The 25,793-nt window shown below is 37.8% G+C and overlaps 1 protein-coding gene across 2 annotated transcripts; it reads left to right on the forward strand.

Moving 5' to 3' along the window:
* Positions 1 to 606: 606 nt before the first annotated feature.
* Positions 607 to 25,793, forward strand: LOC308261987 (cytochrome P450 2C26-like; the record flags this gene model as incomplete). Of its 2 annotated transcripts, XM_080694226.1 has the most annotated exons (9): positions 607 to 774; positions 5,961 to 6,123; positions 6,303 to 6,452; positions 8,940 to 9,100; positions 10,912 to 11,088; positions 15,176 to 15,317; positions 18,049 to 18,236; positions 23,765 to 23,906; positions 25,612 to 25,793. In XM_080694226.1, the coding sequence occupies 9 exons, from the start codon at positions 607 to 609 to the stop codon at positions 25,791 to 25,793; spliced, it is 1,473 nt and encodes a 490-aa protein (XP_080550352.1). The 2 variants fall into 2 exon arrangements, with proteins under 2 accessions (XP_080550352.1, XP_080550353.1); XM_080694227.1 differs by lacking the exon at positions 10,912 to 11,088.

The following is a 25,793-nucleotide window of genomic DNA, read 5'->3' on the forward strand; positions in this document are numbered from 1 at the left end:
CGCCCGGCTAATGAGCACTTTTTAAATCAAGTTGTTTGCCAGGTGTAGTGGCGCATGTTTGTAATCCCCATGCTTGGGAGGCAGAGACAGGAGGATCGCGCAGGTTCGAAGCCAGCTTCTCTGGCATAAGAGACCCTGTTTAAAAAAAAAAAAAAAAATATATATATATATATATATATATATATATATATATATATGTGTGTGTGTGTGTGTGTGTGTGTGTGTGTGTGTGTGTGTGTGTGTGTGTATTAGGTCTGGGAGTGTAGCCCGGAGGTAAAAGGGCTTCCAGGAACCCAGTACCACCCACAAAAAAACCAAGTTGTTTATTTCATTATTGCTTAATCCTATCAGCACAATGGGAAGACTAGACATTTTCGCTTATTTGTTTTAAGTTATCTACCTCAAAATATCTGAACTAGAATGTCAAGGTCAGTGTTTGTAAAGAAAAACAAGAGCAAAGAACATTTTATCTTTATAAAGGGTCAAAGTACACTTAGTAGAGATAAATGATTGCCTAGCCATTAGTTGATCACTTGGTATATCAAAAGGAGAGCATTCAAATTCATTAGATTCTCACATCTGTCTCAGTAAGAAGAGAAAGTTTCAATGGATCTGGTCGTGATCCTGGTGATCAGTTTTTCCTGTCTCCTTCTTCTTTCACTTTGGAAGCAGAGCTCCGGAAGGGGGAAACTACCTCCAGGTCCCATTCCTCTCCCAATTCTTGGGAATGTCCTGCAGATAGATACCAAAAACATCAGCAAATCCTTAACCAATGTAAGTATGCTCATGCTTCTCCAGTGACGTGCAAAATGTGAACTCATTAATCCTTAATATTTAATTAAATGTGCTCACTAAGCCAATTATTTAAAAAATTGCCACACAGTAAATACTATGTATGGATTTTATTATTTCCACTTTTTATGACATTGTTGGAAGTAGTAGGATGAATTAGTGTGTTTAGGAAAAGAAACATTTATGTTGTCTTTAATAATAATAAAAATAATAAAATTGCAAAGGTCTAAAGTTTTTCCTTTCAATGTTTATAGACATTTACTGTAGTTTTTTCCTGATGTTAAATAATAATTAAAGATTTTATTCTTCTAATTAAAGATTTTATTCAGGAGAAATATACTGCACAAACTATAGCTTTTGTTCATGTTAACCATAATTATTTTGGTTTTCTATAGAAGCAAATTGTGTCTGATGTGAAAAATAGCTATATGATAGGCTGCCAGTAAGATGGTGGAATAGGATATTCCAGCTTTCATATATTTCATCTGAAAAACAATAATTGGAGAGTTATCAAGGAATGGAAATGCTTTAGGATATTAAGAAGTTAATGAAGAACTTAAAGAAATACTATGCATGAAAACTTCAAGCATAACTCCTTAGAATGTTAGAAAGAGAATTTCATTTTACTTCCTTCTTCCCATGCGCTAGCACATTAACAAGATCATCTACTATCATAGAGTGAGATTTATCCTAGAGATGTGACAGTGATTCAATACATATAAATCAATAAATTAAGGTCCATTATAATAGAATGACAGAAAATATATGACTAATTCAACAGATGCAGAAAAAGTTGACAAAATTCAATAATCTGTCATGATGAAAGTTATTAATAATATCAAAATCAGGGGAAATGCACCTCAGCACAGTAGTGGACATTTAAGACAATCTAATAGTGCACATGATTCTCAGTGGTGAACTATTAAAAGCTTTTCCATTAATATTGAGTGAAGAAAAGAAATAGAGTGCACTAGTACCTAACAGGCAGGTGCCTGTTGAGAAAGAATGTTAACATTCAGTGGGTTGAAAGAGGGAATCACGGTGTCTCTAGAAATGCAGAATCCACTACTGTCTGAACAGAGAGGAGACTTGTATCTTTCACAGTGAACAGACATGGAAAAGTTCCCTTCACTTCCCTGAAGCTTCAGATGGTGTCCTGAAGGGAAGCCATTAAAGAAGGGTCCCATTTGAGTGCAGTGGTGAATGCCAGTTACCCCAACAATTGGGGAATCTGAGGCAAGAGGAAAAATTTCAAGTCCAGCCATGGGAACTAAGCAAAACCCTGGGTCAAAATAAGAACATAATATCACTAGGGATAAGGCTTAGGGGTTGAACTGTGCACTACATATACAAGGACAAGAAGAGGTAGAGCTCAGGCTATAGACTAACTTCACTCGTTTTGCTTGTTTGGGCTAGTGCTGAGAAAAAACAAACTGAACTGCAGTTAAATCCACAAAGTCCCATCCCCTTGCCTAGAAGATTCCAAAGTCAAATTCCCTGAAAAATGTGTCGCATTAAAAAAAGGATCCAGGCTCCAAGGCTGGGATCGGAGCCTTCTGAGGGGTTAGGCGGGTGCCGGGGCCAGCGAGGCCAGGATCAAAGCCTGCTGTGAGGCAAGACCGGTGCTGGGGCCTCCGAGGCCGGGATAAGAGCCTGCCGAGGGGTTAGGCCGGTGCCGGGGCCAATGGCTGGCATCGGAGCCTGCCGTGAGGCAAGGCCGCGACTGGGGCCTCTGACGCTGGGATCAGAGCCTGCCGAGGGGTTAGGCCGATGCCGGGGCCGGCGACCAGCATTGGAGCCTGCCATGAGGCAAGGCTGGTGCTGGGGCCTCCGAGGCCAGGATCGGAGCTTGCCAAGGGGTTAGGTCGGTGCCGGGGCCAGTGGCCAGCATTGGAGCCTTCCGTGAGGCAAGGCCGCTACTGAGGCCTCTGAGGCTGGGATCGGAGCCTGCTGTGAGGCTAGGCCAGTGCTGGGGCCTCCAAGGCCTCCGAGGCCGGGATCGGAGCCTGCCGAGGGGTTAGGCCGGTGCTGGGGCCAGCGGCCAGCATCAGAGCCTGACAGGAGGCAAGGCCGTTACTGAGGCCTCCAAGGCCGGAATCGGAGCCTGCCAAGGGGTTAGGCCGGTGCCAGGGCCAGCAGCCAGCATTGGAGCCTTTCATGAGGCAAGGCCTCTACTGAGGCCTCTGAGGCCGGGATTGGAGCCTGCCGAGGGGTCAGGCCGCTGTCTGGGCCATTGAGGCTGGGATCGGAGCCTGCCGTGAGGCAAGGCTGGAGCTGGGGCCTTTGAGGCCGGGATCGGAGCCTGCTGAGGGGTTAGTCCGGTGCCGGGGCCAGCGGCCGACATCGGAGCCTTCCGTGAGGCAAGGCCACTACTGAGGCCTCCGAGGCCGGTATCGGAGCCGGCCTTGAGGCTAGGCCAGTGCTGGGGCCACTGAGGCCAGGATCGGAGCCAGCTGAGGGGTTAGTCCAGTGTCGGGGCCAGCGAGACCAGAATCGGGGCCTCCCATGAGGCAAGGCCGCTGCTTGAGCCAGCGAGGTCTGATCAGTTCACCGGGTAGCCAGGCCACTACTGGGGTCGTCAAGAGTAGGATCAGTACTTGCAACGCGGCATGCACAGAGAAATATCGCAGAAAATAAAAACCAGATGCTTCCCCTAATCAGCAATAACTAGGAGGAAAGGGGCAACAGGAAGAGATCGAGCTATAGAAAGGGCCCTATAGTGAAGCAACTTAGGTGACCAATCAGAGGGTATGGAATAGGGGAGGATGGAGCCTCTTTAAAACGCAGAAGGTACATAAACAAATATATCAAAGTTAATCACCAAACAAGCATGGGATCGAGGGAGGGGGAGGGAATGGATAGGGGCTGGATGAGGGCTAATTGGATGATGTGTGTTTGTATATCCTCTCAAGTCTTATATTTCAATGTGATATATGATTACAATGCACCAATTTAAAAAATGAACCACATAAAAATAATAAATAATAAAATAAAAAAATCTCAGGAAGCAATAATATTAGTCCTCTTTGTTTTTTCCTTTTGCTTTTGTTTTGCTTTCATTTATTATTTATTTTCACAAATTTAATTCTTAGGTTGGGAATGGAAAGAAAAGCAGTGTTGGGAATTTTGGAATATCTCACTTTGAAAATGTTGGGTAGATGTTTTGAAATTGGGATGTACCTTTATTCCTAGCTTATAATAATAAATGGAAAGATATGAACTAAACACACCCTCACATAAAAGCAGACAATATTGGCATTCCAATGGCAATGCCAATCTCAATAAAGAAACAAAGCTATAATATAGTTCTAATAATTCATAACCATCCAAAAACTAATCCATAGATATTAAAGTAGAATAAATGCCATACAATAAATTAAGAAATCTGATTGTCAAAAGAATCAGTGACTTAAAAAATACAAATATACAGTAGAATGAAGAAAGGAAGAAAACGAAGGCTATAGAAATCAGCTCAATAAAGAGATAGACATTCTGAAGAAAGAACACTAATGATAGAAATGCAGAACTCAATAATTCAAAAGAAATCTCAGGTGAAATCTAGTCTCACCAATAGACAAGATGAGGCAGAAGAAAGAATATCAGGACTTGAAGCAAGATGGGTGGATTAGACCATTAGACAGTATTAAAGAAAATAAGAAACAATAAACAGAATAACAAAATTCTTTTATCAACATAAAAAACCAAACTCAAGATTCTAAATTTTGTGTAAAGAGGAAATATACAGGTTAATAACAGAGAAAACCTATTCCATGAAATAATAGCAGAAAATTTTCCAAATTTTAGGAATTAGGTTGACATTCATGTCCTGAAGACATTTCATACCCAAAGAGACATCATCAGAAGCAAACCAATATGCACATGAAGAAAACCAATATGTACATGAATATAAATGTCACACTTTACAGAATAAATGTATATAATTTTTATTTCAATTTTGCCTATGGACAGAGAAGCACAATAAGAGAGGGAAGGAAAGAATTAATCATCCAGGGCACATTGGGTGGTAATAGAAATCTTCTGGATTCTGCATAAAGCTGAAGAATGCAGCTTACAGATAAATTTGTGATTTCCTTACTTCATTTTCTTTACTTGTTAATGAGAGCTAACAATCCACTAATATCTGTCTTTGAATGCTGCAGGTGGGAAAAATTGTTCTTCCTGGAGATGCAGTGTGTACTGCTGTTATTTAAATGGGGCTCTCTTCCTTGTATTAGTAATAAATGCAATATAAAACTAGGATGATTATAGGATACTCTGGGGTCACTGTTAAAATAAGATTTTCAGTATTTACCACTGGAGAAAACCACTCAGAATCTGCATAGGAAACTCTACTGGCAACTCTGTGAAAGTGGGCTGGGTATTAGTCTGAGGGTGGGTGGCAATGGGGATTGATAAATTGTTCAGTATTCAGAAAATGACAAAATAAAGATTTATGTACATTTGGGTACCTGGTTTATTAACCATGGTACACTGAAAATAAGTTTGTAACTTTCTAACTTCCTTTTCTTTCTTTCTTTCTTTCTTTCTTTCTTTCTTTCTTTCTTTCTTTCTTTCTTTCTTTCTTTCTTTTTTGTGGGCCTGGGGATGGAACTCAGGGGCAATTGACCTCCAAGCCACACCCCTTGTCCTATTTTTATTCTTTCTTTATTTTTTTTTTTAGTTTTTTAATAATACTTTTATTTAAGGCTGTCCTTTGCTCATTTTTATCTCAATGAATAACAATTTTTTGAGATTTATTCTTTATTTTGAAACAGGGTCTCACTAGGTTGCGGAGGGCCTCACTAAGTAGCTGAGGCTGTCCGCAAACCACGATCCACCGGTTTCAGTCTCCCGCCGAATGCTGGGATTACAAGCGTGTGCCACCATGCCCAGCTTCCATTTTCTTTATTTATTAATCAGATCTAACTATCCACTAAATGCCTTGGTGTTACTATTATCTCTAGCATATGTATCAACTGCCTGGCCCATGTATGGTACATCATAGATCACCACTGTGACAGAATTATCCTCATATTTGCGAGCAAAACTCAGAAATTTTAGAAACTTCATATTGCAGATTAAAAAGAAAAAATGTACAGAATCACATAACATTTGTAGATCAAATGCAAGCTTTTACTAATATTTTTCACTTTGTTTTTCATTTCCAGTTCTCCAAGGTCTATGGCCCTGTGTTCACTCTGTATTTGGGCATGAAGCCCACTGTGGTGTTGCATGGATATGAAGCTGTGAAGGAAGCACTGGTTGACCATGGAGAGAAGTTTGCTGGAAGAGGCAGTTTGCCAGTGGCTGATAAAGTCAATAAAGGCAGTGGTATGTCTGCATGTGCATGTGAGTCCTGTGTGTGTTGAGCAGTGGTCATGGGGAAGAGGAGGATGGAAAACAGAAATCTAAAGAGCTCCTCAGGCAGAGCTTGACTATCTGTGTGGTGCCACCTATCAGCATTCCCTTGCCTGAGACCTCCCTCCTACTTCTGTTCCCTTTTCCTGAAGGAATTGTTTTCAGCAATGGAAAGACATGGAAAGAGATGCGCCGCTTCTCCCTCATGACCCTGCGGAATTTGGGGATGGGGAAGAGGACTATCGAGGACCGAATTCAAGAGGAAGCCCGCTGTCTGGTGGAGGAGTTGAGAAAACTCAATGGTAGGTGGTTCTTTGTATCATGGACCTTCTCAGACGGCTCTCTTCTCTATATACCTCCTTCAAAGCATTCTAGGGATAACCTCATCTTTAAGTTTACGACTTGACAGCCAGGCATGGTGGCACACGCTTGTAATCCCCGCGCTTGGGAGACGGAGACAGGAGGATCACACAGGTTCAAAGCCAGCCATTCTGGCTTAAGAGACCCTGTTTCCAAATAAAAATATAAAATAGGCCTGGGAGTGTATCCTGGAGGTAGAAGGGCTTCCAGGAACCCCAGTACCACCAAAAATAATAATAAAAAATACTAAATAAGTTTAAGACTTGACTGTGACCTCATGCAGAAAAGGGAAGGTTGGAAGTACAGAGTTAGGGAATGTTTTTGTGTCTGTCCTGTGTGAGCAGGTTTGGCTTGGATTGCACTGTGGGTGTACACCTCTATTAACTCTATTCTGTCCCCAACTTATTTCTTTTGTTTTCAAGTCAGAATCCATGAATGTAGTTAATGTAGGTATTGTGTCTCTTTTCTGAGTTAAGGAGCAATTTGTTCTCCCTTGAAATGAATGTGGGTCATCTCTTACATGTCACTTCACCAGAAAACACTTGGTAAGGGAATATGGAGGAGATGACCCCAACACACTGCATGGAATCCAAAACAGGTGACATCTGCTTAGCCTAAGTTGGGCTGTATTTGTGTGCCCAAGACACTGACATGGCCCAGGCTTTCTTCCAGGCCCATGGGTACAGTTCTGGTTAATAATGGGGTGATGTTCAGTTTTAATTGGTTAGCTATATCTTAAAAGAATCCTCATCAATTATTTCTTTGTAAACATAGAACTATTTAAAAAATATTAGTACTTTTCTTCTTACCCAATAATTGGGGTTTAGAGGATTATTTGGGACTTATAAGTTTTGGGGTAAACATATGCTAGAATGGAAATCTACCAAGTGCACAAAACAAATTTATTAAATAATTTCCTGAATTAAAATTTAATGCTTATCAATAACCCATTATCTGGTATTCCTTAAATGCATTCTGGTCCTGAATTCAACTTGTCCTGTCTTTTCATGCTTACTGAATGTTGGGTTAGTTATTTAGGGTAATCATTTCCTCCTCGATGCCAAATGTAGTCACCAATGAGTATTTGTCATAAAGTGTGCTTAAATTAACATCCTAAACTCCAAATGCCATCATTTTAAAATTTCAATCTACAAATGAAGTGAAAAGAGATTGGAAATCAGATCTTATCTGTGCATGATACAGAACATGGATGCATACAATTCTCAGTATTTTGAAAGTTACTTTCACACCGTTGGCTAAAATAAATTTTCTAAAAGCTTAAATCCCTATGATGTTTAAAAGAAAGTTGTACACAAGCTGCTAATTCAACAGGTTCCCTACTGTTAAAATGATCTGCTATTTATTCAGCATACTTCTTATTCCCATCAACCTTATTATGGGTCCATAGATGTGAATTTGGGAACTCTGAAACATAAAGTGTATTGATCATTTGATTATAGCTGTTTTACTTTACAGATTTCACATTGGGTAAGGAACCTTTTCTGTAATTTAATTTCTTTTTCAATAATATGATAGACTTGACCTAAATGGTGGCCAGATATAAAATTATTAAGCACAGCGTTTTGTTGGTGACTATATAGAACAATCTCCCCAGCATCTACAAAGATCAGCTTTGTTTATATAAACTATATTTGGAGATAGGCGGTGATGGATATTTACTTCCCAAACTGGGAAATTTATTTTTTAAAACATTGAAATGAGAAAAATCTCCTCTTGTAATTTTCCCTGTTTTTGTTTGCCTTTCCTTGGGTTTATATGTGAAACAAAAAGTTTTCATTTCATTTATTTAAACTAATAAATCTATGTTATACTTATAGCCCTTCATAGTTTTCTTTTCATATAGGTAGATATGATCTACTTTTCACATTTGTTTAAATATATGAACTTATCCAAAATCTCTTCTTTTGGCTTTTATTTTTTTATTTGTTTAAATATATGAACTTATCCAAAATCTCTCTTCTGGTTGAGCACATGCTTCTTTTAGCTCTTCATTCAGTATAATTAGTACCCAGGTACTGCAATTCTTTTTCTTTTTAATGCTCTGTCATCTACAGGCATCACAGACAGATGTCAGTCTCTTCTGACTACTAATTATGAAGTTTCAACAACAACAACAAAAAAGTGTTTTTCCTTCTAAACTAGCAGACTCCTGGGATTAAAATGGTGTAAGATGAATGGATGTGACTGGAGATATTAAACTCTATTATTTAATTAGCTGGGCTATAGTGGCCAACTCAGGTTCAAAGTAAAATCTATATGCTGATTTTATGTGTTAAATATGTTGCTGTAAAAGGAATCTGTAATTAATATTCAGCTAAATTTTTCTAAAGTACCTTAATTGCTTAAGAATAGAATTTTTGTATGCGTATCTTTAAATTTTGTATTTGAAATATTTTCCAATTCTCTAGGCTCACCCTGTGATCCCACGTTTATTCTGGGCTGTGCTCCTGCCAATGTGATCAGCTCCATTGTTTTCCAGAATCGTTTTGATTATAAAGATAAGGATTTTCTTAGCCTTATGGAAAGATTAGATGAAAATGTCAGAATACTGAGCTCCCCGTGGATACAGGTGAAACCAAGATTCTTTCTCCCTGAAAAAAAAAATGTTTTTCTCTCTGACACATATAAAAGTTCTAAAGGATGAAGTGGTGAAGTGAATGTTTGTCAGATGGTCCTGTCTAGAACATCATGGGTGAACAATTGTGAAACGTCATAACCCTGGATTTTACCTGGAACAACTAATGTGCAAAAAAATTATATTGCTGTCCTTCAAGCCTATCAGGTCCCTGTCCAGTGGTTTTCTCACTAAATACCAAAGGGCTGTTCTATAGAGTACTTTAGTGACTGCCTAAAGGATGACTGTGTAATTCAGTGGACATCCAGGTCCTTTATGAAAGCTTCCATTACCTACAAGGCTGTCCTCCTATCAACATTTACACACATCTTCACTGTATTCATATTTCTTCACAGAAATACCTTTATTTAAAAATAAATGTTTTCTTCAAGGAGGAAGAACTTTGGGGGAAAAAATGGGCAGGAATCACTGAGTGGGGTAGGCATGCTTTGGGATTCATCTGGGCTTCTAGTTGACAAGGTAACTGCGTTAGAAATTATAAAATGAGCCTGGTATGGTAATACACTCTTCTAATCCCAGTATTTGGGATGCTGAGACAGGAGGATCACAGATTCATAGCCAGCTTCAGCTATTTAGTGAGGCCCTTAACAACTAAGTGAGACCCTGTTTCAAAATAAAGAATAAAAAATAGGGCTGATGCTTTAGCTCAGGGGTAGAATGCCCATGAGTTTAATCTCTAGTATGGCAAAAAGACAAGAAAAAAAGGAATTACAAAATTATTGGTTTTATGGTATATAAACCATAAAAATCATCACAATTTATCCCTGTGCTGAATTGGGAAGCTTTAAATTTTACTTCTTTTTTTGTGGTACTTGGGCTGGAACCCAGGGGCTTTTCTACCTCCAGTATATACTCCCAGACCTATTTTATACTTTATTTGGGAATAGGGTCTCACTAAGTTGCTGAGAGCCTCACTATGCCTGGCTCCTAAAATTTATCTAAAAAGTAATTGTGTTAGCTGAGCATGGTGGCTGATGCTTTTAATCCCAGCATTTGGGAGGCTAAGACAGGAGGATTGCAGTTTGCAGACAGCCTCAATTGTTTAGTGAAGCCCTTTGCAACTCAGTGAGACCCTGTTTCAAAATATAAAGAATAAAATTAGGGCCGGGGGTGTATCTCAGAGGTAGAGTGCCCCTGAGTTCCATCCCCAGTAATGCAAAAAAAAAAAAATTGTGTTATCTTAGAGAAATCACTTAACTGCTCTGGTGCTCAACTGGATTTCAAGGAATCTTCAAGCCTTCTTACTTCTAAAATACTTATTACAAGTCCAAGGGTGGTCAATAAAAATAAAAACTACAACAACTAACTTTTTTCTCTAAACCAGGGTACCCAAGCTTCCTTAACCTCTCCTGTCATCTACAAAATATGAACATTAATTCATGTCATCATTTATTTCAAGATAATAGAAATAAATGACTGTAAGAATTAGTGAATTGATTTTAAAATATTTTATGCTATAAAATGATGCATTTATCTGAAAAATTATTATCAGTTTTGTCCTCTTATCAGAATGTTCTCCCTCAAATCTTTCGACCAACATGGACAGTTATTATATGCAATAAAAATGTCTACACCAAGGTGGACACAATATTTTATTCATTTAGAAATATAATGTCTATATTCTAACTAGGGCTTCCTATATGGCATATATCTCTTCATTATATTATTGCTGTATTATTATTGCTATATGGCATGCATCTCTTTATTATTTATTTGACCTAATGAATTATTGTTTTTTCTGGTAGGTCTACAACTCTTTCCCTGATGTCATAGATTATCTCCCAGGAAGTCATAACACAGTATTTGAAAATATTAGATATATAGAAAAATATATTATGAAAAAAATAAAGGAACACCAAGAATCATTGGATGTTAACAATCCTCGGGACTTCATTGATTTTTTCCTGATAAAAATGGGGCAGGTAAAATGTTAACGTCAGCTGAATTATGTGACTGCTCAAATATTTTCTACAGTGTACTGAATCATTCTTTATTTACTAGAGATGTTTAAATGGTCAGAACAGTAATGCTTGAAAAGCACTTTAAGTTTCTATTGTTTGCAGTAATCTTCACTAACCATCCTTAATTAATAAATCAAATAGTTAAATACTGAGCACACATTGATCCTTCTCATAGAGAAAAAAAATCTGACTGAAGAGAAGCAGAGTGCACAGGGCAGTGAAAGTGTAAACAAAGTATAGCAAGTTGGAAAACAAAATATTATGGCATAGTATAATGATGGTGTTCATCATGGCTTCCATGATGGATAAAAAAAAAAAACTAAACCAGGCAGGACTTCCTTAGATTGAAACTGACCTTGAAACATTTTTAGTAATGGACAATAGAAGGAATTCCAGGTAGACTGGACAGTGTAGGTAGATTTTTTGGTGGGAAAGATTAGGAGGGTAGAAGAGAGAAGTCTAAACTGAGTGTGACTGAAAATGAATTTGCACAAATATGGAGTTAAAGATGGATGTGTATCAGGGACTTGAAAGCATAAACTACGTTGCCACTGTCTAATTATTTTCAAAAGACTACTCTTTGTTACTGACTTTACTTGATGTTTTTTTTCAAACTCAGTTGACTATACATCTATGGGCTGTGTGTAGTCTGTCAAGTCTGTTCCAATGATCAATCTATTGGTCTGTGCTTATATCTGTAGTCAACATCTTGATGTCTTCATTACCATAGCCTTGTGTCACATTTTCAAACCAAGGAGTGTTAGTTCTCTCACTGTCTTTGTTCTTTTCTTTGTTGTTGTTTGTTTTGTTTCAAAACTATAATCCACAATAACCTATAATGTATTTCATTACTGCCAAAAAGAGTGAATTTCATTGACTCAAAATACATGTGGTTCTCACATTATGATGGCCAAAAACAGAGACAGAGTGAAGAGTGGAGGATGCCTGAGGACACATACAGTTCCTAAGACCACATCCCAGAGATCTTTCTCCTTCAGTTATGTTCCAGCTCTGAGACTTGCTACACTGGAACATGCTTTCACACATGACCTCTTGGGGAACATTTTAAGTCCAAATTATAACACTCCCCCCTTAACTCCTTCCTTCTGTGTCTTAATTTTAAACATGTCTTTCTGACCAAATTGAGAAATTCTAAAGTCCCTCTGCTTTGCTTTCTCCTTCTGCTATTCATAGTGTACTTGACTGCACACGACATTAATGTCCATAATACAGTCTGGATGTCTATTTGTCTCAAGATTTTCTCTGCAAGTCAATCAGTTCATTAGCTCTCAATTCAGTCTCACACAGTTTTGGACACAGGCAGAATACTGATAAGTTCTTTCCAGAATGCCACACATATGGCTTTTACTCCAGTCTCCTATAGAGTTCTCTTTGCCCTTTTGCCTCTTCACCCTCTGAAATTTCCTAAGCATAGTCTCTATTGGTATTCTGGATATTCCAACTTCCTTTCATGAATCAGTTCCAGATGTTTTCAAGCCACATGGTCAGGCTTAGATACAGCAGTAATCTCACTTGCCTGATACCAATTTCTGTTTTAGTCTGCTTTCCTACTACCGTGACCAAAATACCTGACAAGAACATCTGAGAAGAGAGAAGTAATGTTGGAGCTCACAGTTCCAGAAATTTTAGTCCATAGAGCTAACTCCGATGCAGCAGGGTGCATGAAAGGTTGTATCACTTACATCATGGTGATGGAAAGTAGAAAGAAAGATAAGAGGTGACTCACTGACATATACTGTCCCCAAGACTGCTGTGGCACAGATGCGAGTTGAAAGATAATTTCCATAACAAAGACTAGAGACACACAAGGTTTTATTTAGAAAATCAAGGAATACACACTAAAGGGGGAATGTGGGCCATCACAAGATGAGTGAGGTGCATTTTGGAGGTGTCTGGCTCTTCATAGTTTTTGGAAACTTTGCAAATAATGAGCATGAGAGGTATGAGAATAGTTTCAGCCTAATGAGCTTGATTCTGTTGGTTGTGGAGCACAGAGTAGGTGATGGTGAACTGGTTGCCTTCAGAATCTTTTGTTTACTTTATCTAGTTGATGGATACCACCACTTGAACTGTAGCCATATCATTGGGCTTTTAACAATATTTTCCTCTAAACTTCTTTTGATTAGTCTAAAAGTACATTCTTTTAAGTTTATAAGCATAGAAGTAATAATTAACTGGACTTATGTATTCTACAACTTATTAGGCCTTTTAAGAATTCATGCCTGAGGGAATATCAGTATTAAAGTAAAAATGATCGTGAATATTTTGGATTTAAAGCCCACTCCCTTTTTCCTTCTCTGTCCTCTTTCTACCTGTCTCTTTTATGTCTTCTATCTAACCTCAAAGGCCACATCTCTAGAAATATGACACTTCCAGCCATGCCCCACTTCTGAAGTTTGCTATAATAAAAACACACTTTCAAGAAATATGCTTTTGGGGGACATTTAAAATAAAAACTACAATAACATCCCATGGTTGTCTATTCTGTGCATAGAAAACTATTCTCTGTTCTTTTACTTTTACTTTCTTTTTTTTTTTTTTTTTTTTTTGGTGGTACTTGGGTTCCTGGAAGCCCTTCTACCTCCGGCCTACACTCCCAGACCTATTTTATATTTTTGAAACAGGGTCTCTTACGCCAGCACAGCTGGCTTCGAACCTGTGCGATCCTCCTGTCTCCGCCTCCCAAGCGCAGGGATTACAAGCGTGCGCCACCACGCCCGGCTGTTCTTTTACTTTCAACATATATATGTCTTGAGGTATAATGTGAGTATCTAATAGACTACATATAGTTTTCTTCTCAAATAATTTTATTATTTTTGAATGGTAATTTTCATTCTTTTACATTCCAAGTGATTAACTCTATTGAAGAAATTAAGTAATATATATATATATATATATATATATGAGAACACATTATTATATCATATATACTGTATCACATTAATATATATGCCATATATATATAATTTTTGTGTGTTACTGGGGATTGAACCCAGGAGCATTCTACCTCTGAGCTACACTCCCACATCTATTTTTTAATTCTTTATTTTGAAATAGGGACTCACTAAGTTGCGGACACCCTCACTAAGTAGCTGAGGACAACTGTAAACCTGTAATCTTTCCTGTCTCAGCATCCTAAGTACTGGGATTACAAGCATGTGCCACCATGACTGGCTTTTCTTTTACTCTTATATTACCTTATTTTTTTGTTTGTTTCTTTTCCTAGTGAATCTTTTTTTATTTCAGTATCTCTTAAAGTCATTTCCTTATCATTTGCCATGTTGATTTTGTTAAGAACCTAAAAAAATGATATTATGTCTCTCATTTAATTGTTTCTATTAAGTCTGTGTTACTTTGCAAATAAGAAAATACATGTATAAGCCGGGCATGGTGGTGCATGCTTGTAATCCCCGCACTTGGGAGGCAGAGACAGGAGGATCGCACAGGTTCGTAGTCAGCCTCGCGGGCTTAAGAGACCCTGTTTCCAAATAAATAAAAAATATATAATAGGTCTGGGAGTGTAGCCCGGAGGTAGAAGGGCTTCCAGGAACCCCAGTACCACCAAAAAAGAAAAAAAGAAAATACATGTATAAATACATGTGTATGTATACATGCATACATATACACATAATGATGTATAGGCCTTAACTTTTATCATTAATCTTCACTTTCCAACATAATGTCTACCCTATGTCCTTTTCTCACATATATGATTCAATTAAGGGGAGAAAATAGAGAAAGAGCAGCAAATCTTCTGTTTAATCTTTTTGGAAAGATACAATGTCTTGCATGGTATGTGTATCTTCCAAGAGCCTCAAGAATGAGCTCTTTTGGAAATCAAGGAATGAGTGTGTAGGAAAAGAAGTTCACGTCAACTCTTCTACAAAATCTGCAGCCATTTCTTTCAATGCTGTACTCTTAACTTCTATGCTATAAAATCTTATAATATTGTGAGTTATTTTGGACTCACTTTCCCTACATTTGCTGGCAAATAATGTATGAGTTAATATAATAAAATTATTCTTAGGAAAAGGACAATCAAGAGTTGGAGTTTACTTATGAAAACCTGGCCATCACTGCAGTTAATTTATTTGGCGCTGGGACAGAGACCACGAGCACAACACTGAGATATGGCCTCTTGCTCCTCTTAAAGCACCCACATGTGACAGGTATGACCAGAGATGAAGAGTATCTTAATTTCAGAAATGATGGGAAGAGATACTAGTGTATTTGTCTTAGAGAAGCTTTTGTGTTATCAACTGAAATGGGCAGATGACTGAGAGAATTGAGGAGAAGCAATGAACTCTGGGTTCTGGATTTTGTGGGAGGTGATATATGGATAATTCAGACAGTAAAAATAGACATGGGTTATACTAGTTTTATTCTGAAATGATCTGTGTATATAGAAGATACATTTTGTAGATACCATTCTTCATTCAGGTAGTTGTAATTGTTGGGTAGTAAAAAGGAAACTATTTAAGTATTAATGCAAATCCTTAAGTATAGTGATGCTGCCTGATTTCAATTCTATTCTGACACATTTTCTGAAAATAAAAAAATATTATACATATATTATACAGGTATTTTCACATGGTCAGAGGTATACAAAAAGGAATTTTAGTAGTCCAAAATATGCTTCCATAAAGATTTTGCTTCACAAATTTATTTTTTGAGAGGAAATCAGTAATTTCATTTATCTTTAACAACATTACCACATAATTTTTCTTTTTTAGAGTTTTAGTGGTACAGTGCATATGAAACATATTTTCTTTCCATCCCATCTCTCTGGATTCTAGTGAAATGACAGTAGCATACTATCAATGAGAATTAGTTATTTTAGGCAGGAGCAGAGAACAGTAAACAAACAACAATCTTCACCCAATTTCTGAAATACAAAATGGCAAAAACAAGGATGATCTCTAAAAGTGGAGAAGGTTGACAGTGTAACCTCAATGTCGTAAGAGGAAGACTTACCGAAAAAATAAAAGCAAGCTGTGCCTCTACCATTCCTAGGAGGATTTCTGCTTGGAACTAAAAGGTGTTAAAGGATATAGAGACAAGTTTGAAAAGGCGGCTCTCCCTGCCAGTGCTGCCTCCACATCTTTCATTAGGTGACTGATTTTCAATCCCAGGGAAGAGAGGCTTGCTTTGCAGAGAAACAGAGCCTGTAAGGCCCTGTAATGAGAGAACTTCGGAGGTGACAGAAAGATGAAGGTGTAGGTAACAGCTTAAATAATGCTATGTACACAAAATTATCAATACCAATTTTGGCGACATGTATGGGGAAGGGGAGAAAGTGGAATGCAACCTGGAGGAAATTATATCAAGTGTCGTGTGCATGCATATTCCTATCACTCTAACCTCAGTATGATGTGTAATTACAGTGCACCAATGAAGAGATATTAAGAAAGAGTGAGGCTTAGAGCAGTTAAAGAAGGTTTGAAAAAGTTAAATCCTTGAAAACTGACACTCATATTTTGTCCCATCTTGTATCATGAAATTCAACAGCCAGATGTATTCTTCAAAGCATAAAGAACTATGGATAAAGACTCCCCCCCATGTGTGCCATCTTAATAGACCATTCTCTCCTACTCTCCAGCAGAGTGAATAAAATAAAAAATCCACTCAAAATACAAAATAAGTATGCATTCAGGCACCTATCACCTGAATTAAAAAGAAATTCATAAAAACTTCTAGAGACTCAAAGAAAGATGGGATGGTGTCAGATTTTTATATTTGGTATGAATTTTACCTCTTTATTCCCTATCTCAAAAAAATTCCTGAAGAATGTGCTGCATCCAACTGTAGAAAGCGCAGTCAGAGGAAAGTGAGGGATGCTGGGATGGAGAGATACCATGGGGGAGGCTGAGTGTCATGGAGGTTGCTGAGCACCAGTCCTGGAAAAAGCCCACTTCAGAATGTACCAGTTGGCTGGTGCAGGTGTGGGGGCAGTTGCCAAGAACCAAAGGAAAGTGGTCCATAGTCTGAGGTGTCCCCAGTGCTAGAATTAGCCCTAGGAGTTTCAACATCTTCTTGAGGATTTGGAAATAAATCTAACTCAAGAATGGAAAATTACAAAATGAAATGAACAGACCACTTTCATCAAAGAAATGCAAATAAAATTATTTCATAGTTTTCTTTCCTAGGAACAATATTTCTATGTTACCATTTAAATAATGAAGCTTGCTATAACCAAAACTACAGACTAAGTGAAGAAAGAGAAGGCATTTCTGGAAATGTGTATTTGTGTGTATTTCCATGCACATATGTGCACGCATGTAGATGTATTTATAGGTGGAATCAATTTAGAGAAGAAAATTCTCTTCTCACATCCCAGAAAATCAATAAATTTCTAGCAAAAGTAAACAACTAAGAAATAGAATTGGTATTTAAAATATGAATATGAAATTAGAAATTTTCAGAAGTTGAAGAATATTCAGGGGCCTCCTTGAGGATGTGAAAGTATAAACAAAGTTTCACTGCAAATTTCTCACACAAACACAAAACACATACATATTTTTCATTCATTTCAAATAATTTTCATATTATTTTTATATTAATTTAATGTTTTGTTTCTCTTTGGCTTCCTACCTGGCCTGTAATGATATGACTTGTTTAAACTCTTTTTCCTTTGTAACATATTTAATAAGTTTTATTTCTATTCTTCATAATGAATGCTGATAATGACTGATCATTTGCTGATATGAACTTCAGGTTATAGAAAAGTAGTATGTATCAGTTTTATGACAAGTCTTCTTATAGGTCTAATTGTGCATCTGGGCACTTAATTTATACTTATAATGCTGTTGACACACCATCATTTTCCATGAATCATTACATTGCTAGGAAAAATGTACCACTTTCCTTTTATTCAATCATTTCTTATGTGTGCCTTACCAGCCAAAATCAAGGAAGAAATTGAGCATGTGATTGGCAGCCACCGCAGCCCCTCCATGCAGGACAGGAGTTATATGCCCTACACAGATGCTGTGTTGCATGAGATCCAAAGATACATTAATCTCATTCCCACCAACCTGCCCCATTCTGTGACTTGTGATGTAAAATTCAGAAACTACCTCATTCCCAAGGTGGGTGCTTTCTTCTCTGCTGCATCTCAGTTTTCTCAATATTTCCAAGTTCTCATCATGAAGCTCGACTAACAAAAGATGGGAGACATTAAAAAAAATCTTACATTTGGCTGCTTAATGCACTTTGCACTGTTTCTAGTTGGGTCTATAAATCCTTGTAACAAGTTCTAATTTCTGGCAGTGCAGTCTTTCAAATTTGTACTATGCCTTTAATATTGCCTTGGTGATTCTTGCAATATACATTTTCAGGTCAATACTGAAGTTCCAGATTGTCAATTTCTAAACATGTTTCTTGGACTTTTATCATAGTGACAATACATGGTAAAAAAAAATGTAAAAGGATTGATTTCTTGATCCCATGACATTTTCAATTCATGGGTAAGGTTTTGTCCCTATTTGTTTCAGACTCTGCCTTGTTTTTTTCCATGTTTAATGTTCAGTAGAAAGGCTTGTTAATTTTTTAAGGTTTTCCTGAATAGTGACCTTTTGCACTATTGTTATATTTTTTATGATTTCATGCCATTCTCAGTGCCTGCTATATGGAATATATTTGATTTGATCATTCTGATGGTCATATGCATAATAACGTGACAAAATTCGCTACTCATTACCAATGACATATCTGTATTTAAGTCAGGTGCATTTCCTGCTCTCTGGGTGATATTTTTTAATTATTTATTTCTTTATTCTTGTGTCCTGAATTTCTCTATGGCATCATAGCACTGGTTAAAATTCCAGGATACCATTTAACATAGTTGGTTGTCATGAGTATCCTTGTTTCATTTCTTATCTGTGGGAAGGTATGAACGTTTAATATCTCAATGTTAAATATGATATTTTTAAGTTGGTTTTGGTAGACATTCTTTATCAGAGTAAGAAAGGCTGCCCCGTTCTCTTAACTTTATATAAATTCTGGTCATGAATATGTGTACAGTTTCAAGAAATGTATTCTCTAAATCAGTTAGCATGATTGCCTATATTGGCTGGCTTTCCTTGTGCCAGTATTATTTTTCTGGTATTAATTTCCAAAATTTAAAAAGCAGTCAGAGCCTGGTTGCTGTGCAGGTATTCAGGCAGGAAGGGGTGGCAGCAGTTACAATGCAGAGTCTCTGCCTCTCTCTCTCTCTCTCTCTCTCTCTCTCTCTCTCTCTCTCTCTCTCTCTCTCTCTCTCTCTGTGTTTCTCCTCCTCCTCCTCTTCCTCCTCCTTTTCTTCTTCTTCTTCTTCTTCTTCTTCTTCTTCTTCTTCTTCTTCTTCTTCTCTCTCTCTCTCTCTCTCTCTCTCTCTCTCTCTCTCTCTCTCTCTCTCTCTCTCTCTCTCGCCTTCGTCCTAACATTTACCCATAGTAAAGCCTTTAGACCTAAAAATATGTAGAGACAATTGAAAACCCTAAGATCACAGTGACTCTGCCTGGTGCATTTCAGAGGCATAAAGATAGCACACTGGCTCTAATCAGCACCGCTGTTTCTTTTCTATTCTTTGGGACCCATAAATGCAAACTCAGTGTTACTTCAACGCACCCATATTTGATGAGCAACAATACTGCCTAATATGATAAAAGCAAAAGCCAAGTAGATTATTGATCCTTGCAATTTGTAAGTGTACTGCTTGGAGACAAATAGGTACAAATTAGCTAAGAAATAAGTTACTAGCCCATTGCCTTGGTAACACTGATAAGAACATACCAGTACAAAATCTATTTAAAGGCTGGGGATAGAGAGAGGGACACAGTTCCATTTTCAGGATCTCCAGTGTGCCCTAGGCATGCTACTTTTTCTTCCCTTCTCTTTCTCTTTCCTATTAATTCTGTAATAAAGACTTGCTAAAGCTGCACCAAGCTGTTTTAATTTTCCTATTCAACAAATCCTAGTTGAAATAGAGGAAGATGAGCCCATAGCATTATTACAACTATAACATTTCTCAACAAACATACATATAAGATTAAATGTGCAGTTGAATTTGATTTGTTACATTGTTCATAAAAACTGTCTTCCCCAGAAATTTCAGTCCCAAATTTTTCTTCCTGAACTTGTCAGATTTCTTTGTGTCAAGATAATGCTTGCTTCATAAAATTAAGTGTGAAATGCCCCCTTATAAACTCTGCTTTTCTTTCTTTCCTTCTAGTGTCCCCTTAGTAGTATCTTTGAGATGCTCCAAAATGTTTGGTGTAGTAGCATATATAATATAAGAAAAAATGTGGTATTTTTTATTTTTTATTTTTTTGCAGGTCTGGGGATGGAACCTAGGGGCATTCGACCTCCGGGCTACAACCCCTGCCCTATTTTTTATGCTTTATTTTGAAACCAGGTCTCACTGAGTTGCAGAGGGCCTCACTAAGTAGCTGAGGCTGTCCGCGAACCATGATCCTCTGGTCTCAGCCTCCCAAATGCTGGTGTTACAAGTGTGCACCACCACACCTGGCTAAAATGTGGTATTTTAGATGACATTTATCTATTATCTCTTCTATGCTTATTATTCTTAGGTTAGCACTTTTAAGATGGGCCTATATCTCTTCAATGTCCAATTCATGCTTTCAAATTGTTTTTACTAAATTTTATACTATGTGTTCCTATTTTGTGTGTGGGGGGGGTACTGGGACTCCTGGAAGCCCTTCTACCTCCGGGCTACACTCCCAGACCTATTTTTACATTTTTATTTGGAAACAGGGTCTCCTAAGCCAGCTCGCACGGCTGGCTTCGAACCTGCGCAATCCTCCTGTCTCTGCCTCCCAAGCGCGGGGATTACAAGCATGCGCCACCATGCCCGGCTATGCGTTCCTTTTTTGGAGTGATCATCTTCTAAGAGAAAGATTCTGTTTTCCATTTGGTCTAATCTAGTTTGAACTGATGCCTTCATTTCAATGATTGCATCCTTTATTTATTTCAGACTCTACATTTATCTCTTTACAGAAAGTTATGTTCCCTCTTCCCAGGGCACAAAGAATGAGGTCATGCTTCTGGCCCTGATGCAGAATTAGGCAAACACAGTTGAAAACTGAATGTAGGATCAAATTAGCTCTGCTCTTTTCCCATCTCTGCAATACTTAGGAAAATTTTGTCTTAGTGGCTTTAGAATGCTGTCTAATGTAGAGCTTCTGCATTAATCCAAATGTTTCGGCTGCTACAGGACAAGCAACTCTATTCCACTTGAAATCTGAACATGTCAGTAAGTTAAAAATGATATAATAAAGTTCCATTTTCATGGGGGGAAATCATGAGATGGGAAGGAGGTAACTGATAATGTCACAGTGAGGATGGAATTGACTACTCTTTGGCGATGGGGCTTGTTCAGGTGATACAATATCAGGAATAAGGATTAGAACATCAGTATAACTGTTTCACCAAAGACACGTCAAGAATATCACTTTTTTAGTCTTGAGATCTGTTGGTAACATTAGTGAATTTCTGTCTCACTATACCTAACTAAATGGGATACATAGATCAAGGAATCAGAGAGGGATTGTCCATTTCTCTGACCTACCACATCAGTGGTTGGGAAGCATTGTATCTGCAGAGCTTCTACACACTCACCTCTCTGCTTGGGGGCTCCTGCTGATCTCTTGGAGTCTAGAGATCTAGAATCAGCCATTCTTCCCCTCCTGCATGGAACAACCTGGTATAGAAACAAGTGGCATCATGTGGCTGCCTCTACCCTCTTGGGAATAGGGCCAATGATTTATTTCATCTCATGGCAGAGCCACTGGTCACGTCGGAGATAATGATGACATGAGAAAAAAAAAAAAAACCTTTTTCTGTATGTGGCCAGATTGTAAGTGTTTCAGACTTTACAGACCAAAAGGATTCTATTGCCACTTTGTAACTTGGCCACTGAAGTCTGGAAACTGTCACCGGAAACCAGAAAAAAAATGAGGATGTCTATGTTCAGTGTTTATTGAAACTCAAACTTAAATTTTGTAGATATTTCACATGCCAATTACTTAATTAATTTTTAAAATATTTATGTATTTATAAACATGCCTCCACCTATGCCAAAATAGATGGCAGGCTTGTCAAAGGCAGGTTCAGTCCAGTGAAGCTTTCTGGGAGGATGTGAGGAAAATTGCATGTTTGTACCCTGAGAAAATTTTTTTCATCTCCAGGTCCCAAAGTTTATCCATACCATTTTCTACAAGTTTATTGCTTTACTTCTTACATTTAAATCAGGATTTTTTTCAACAACTCTTTATTATGGTGTAGAGTAGTAGTGATCATTCATATTTTACAATGATTTCCAATTCTTTAGGTAATATTTACCAAAAGTATTTCTTATTGTATATCTTCATGAAATATTTACATAAATTACTTGTTTAAAAACATTGACTGAAATCTTTTGAAAAACAAAATTTTAAGCTATTTACATGATAAATATAAGGGTGAAAATTTTTCTTTAAATGTGTGTGTGCGTGCGTGCGTGCGTGTGTGTGTGTGTGTGTGTGTGTGTGTTACTATTGATTGAATCTGGCAGCCTTCTATCTACAAGTTACACCACAGCCCTACTTTTTTTAATTTTTGAAAAAGAGTCTTGCTAGGTTGATGAGAATCTCACTCTTTGCTGAGGTTATCTTCGAACCTGCAATCCTCCTGTCTCAGCTTCCCAAGTACTGGGATTACAGGCTTGCATAACAACACCTGGATAAATGTCTTTAAATCTAAGTGAAATTAAAGTGTTTATATAAGTAATATAATACTTATCTATCTAAATACAACTCTTTCTTTTAGTATGTGTGACCAAAAATGAGGATATTATTCTTATTTAATGATAATTACATGCACACTGCAGGAGCTCTCATTAATTCAACAATATTATGTGGTTTATATTTAAATTTTCTCAACATTTTCAAATATTTTTATAGCTATTCTGCTTGCAGTTCGTTGTCCAGTCCTGGAATGAACATACAATACAGTTTTATTGTCACTTTGGTCTTAGTAATCAGAAGCAATTCTCCCTCCTTGTTTTTTTTTTTTTTTTTTTTTTTTTTTTTTTTTACCATAATGAGGAGTTCAGACCAGCAGTCATTCAGCATGTTCCTCAGACTGGTTTTGTGCAACTGTTTTCTAGAAATTAGGGTCTAGATGCAATTTTGGCAAGAAACCAGCCCTGGAGCCATGTGTGTACCACTGAACCATGCTGGTGAGCTGGGATCACGGATGCCACCTATGGCATTGTTGATTATGACCTTTTCACATTCAAGCAGAGTCTTTCAAACCATGATTCCCCATAAGATGTGTGAAAACTGAGGAGATAAAATAGAGTATCATGTGATGACAGGCACTAGTGTCCAAGCATGCTGATAAGAAGTGCCCAAGCACTCATTAATTTGGATGCTATTGGAGGCCACTTTAGCATATTCACCGCCACTGACCTCACTAATTCCTATTTGTTTACATGACCTGTCTGGCTAGAAAAGTCACTGTGCTTCCTCAAACTTGTTTTTCCTTCTATAAACAAGAAGAGTGAACCTAGTGACATCCATTGGATCTTGCAGCTCCATGACTTCTCTACGACTTGCTTTATCTGTGTCTGTTTCAGGGCACAACCGTACTAACATCCTTGACATCTGTGCTTCATGACAGCAAGGAATTCCCCAACCCAGAAAAGTTTGACCCTGGTCACTTTCTAGATGAGAGTGGCAACTTTAAGAGGAGTGACTACTTCATGCCTTTCTCAGCAGGTAAGAGAAAATGATTTCTGTAAGTGCTACAGAGAACAGGATGCCCTTTGGGTTAATTTTAACCTTACATGATGCCTCCCCTGGGACTGGTAGATTTTTCCTTTGTACATGATGAGAAGATACTTCCAGCGCCCATGAAATTTTCCTGATCATGATTCATCTTCAGTTTGGGGCTAGAATTAGGGCATTTTACTTTGCTAACCCATTTGTTCCAAATTTTAAAAGCAAGGGTATTGGTAATTTGCATTCCTGATCTAGGTGCATCATGAAGGTGCCAAAGATCTCTTTTTATTTATTTTTTATTTTTATGTGGATCATATTGAAAATGGCATACATTCAGATTGTGTTTGGTGCCCTCTCCCACCTCCTACTTCCCTTTCCTCCCTCCCAACAATGAGTGTCCAAGTTAACCGTGCTACATTCATACTTTTACACATATTCAGATGTAGATCCTCCATTAACAAAGATCTCTTTTTAAAGACAAAACTCATATGAACTTTCTTCACCCACCATAAGAAAGGCAAACTCACTGCACAGCATGAGGGAATGCCCATTATGTGGTTACTCACAATCCAGGCAGAGCTATGGACATTCAAGTCAGCAAAAACAGAATGACACCAAAACCAACACACCCACTTAGACAGCTGAGTAAACACTTACTTGAATTCAGTAGAATGAATGCTATGAGAAAGGAAAGCACAGATTGCTGAGGTTGGAGGAGTTATGTGTCAGAAGGTACAAACTTTGTGCCCTCTCATATTCCACTATGAAGCACATAATACAGTTTTCAACATTCTAAGTGAATAAATGACATTTAAGCTGCTTCAAATGGGGCAGAGACAGTGTAAAGAAGAGAAGTCAGGGCTATTGTATGAGGGTAGTTTATCGTATGGACAGGACATTTGCTTTCAGTAAGGAATGTCAGTAATGCTACTTAATAACCATTGGGTCACGAAAACAGTGGGAATGTGGAAAGTAATCTGAATGAGTACAGAGCACCCTGTTTTTCCTCCAGTCATGGACACATGTTTTGTATATTGGATCTTCACACATGAAATGTGAGTGGTGAGTGTCTGGCCATGGAACCTCCTTCCTAGATTCTGCGTATTTGATTTCTTTTTGAATCTGGCACTGTAGATGACCATGATTACAAGGGCAACCTCCTCCAAGTTCACATTTCAGCACAACAGAAACAAAAGCAAATAAACACAGAGTGGAAAGTGGAAACAACATTTGACCTGAGTTTTGATGTTGTATAAGAAAAGGATGATATACCGTGATACAACACTTGAAATTTCAGGGTGTGTCACTGATTCATGAAAAGGTTGAGAGACATGTGTGAATAATGGAATAAAAGTTCATGAACATCAGACTGGGGACAGGTAGCACAAGCAAAATAGATGCATTACAGGAAAAATACTTACCAAAACTTGAAATGTCCAATATTATTTTCAGTGTTGGAATACTTAGTAAAGTGTTGGAATGAACCTGAATATGAATACATTGTTTTGATCATATATTTAATACGATAATCTTTAAGGTAGGTAGCAAATCTGGATTCATCCATCCATCCATTCTTCCATTCAATTATTCACCAAAGAATTACCGTCCATTCCACTGTGCCAGGTAGACACACATTGCTTGCCATGTTCACAGTTGCACACAAAGAATAATTACAATCTTTGATTTTCGTTATTATTTTCAGGAAAACGAATGTGTATGGGAGAAGGCCTGGCCCGCATGGAACTGTTTTTATTCCTGACCAGCATCTTACAAAACTTCAAACTGAAATCTCTGGTTGACCCAAAGGATCTTGATATCACCCCAGTTGCCAATGGATTTGCTTCTGTGCCACCATTGTACCAGATCTGCTTTGTTCCTGTCTGA

Source organism: Muscardinus avellanarius, assembly GCF_963383645.1.
Source record: "Muscardinus avellanarius genome assembly, chromosome: 4".
NCBI classification, from domain to species: Eukaryota; Metazoa; Chordata; class Mammalia; order Rodentia; family Gliridae; genus Muscardinus; species Muscardinus avellanarius.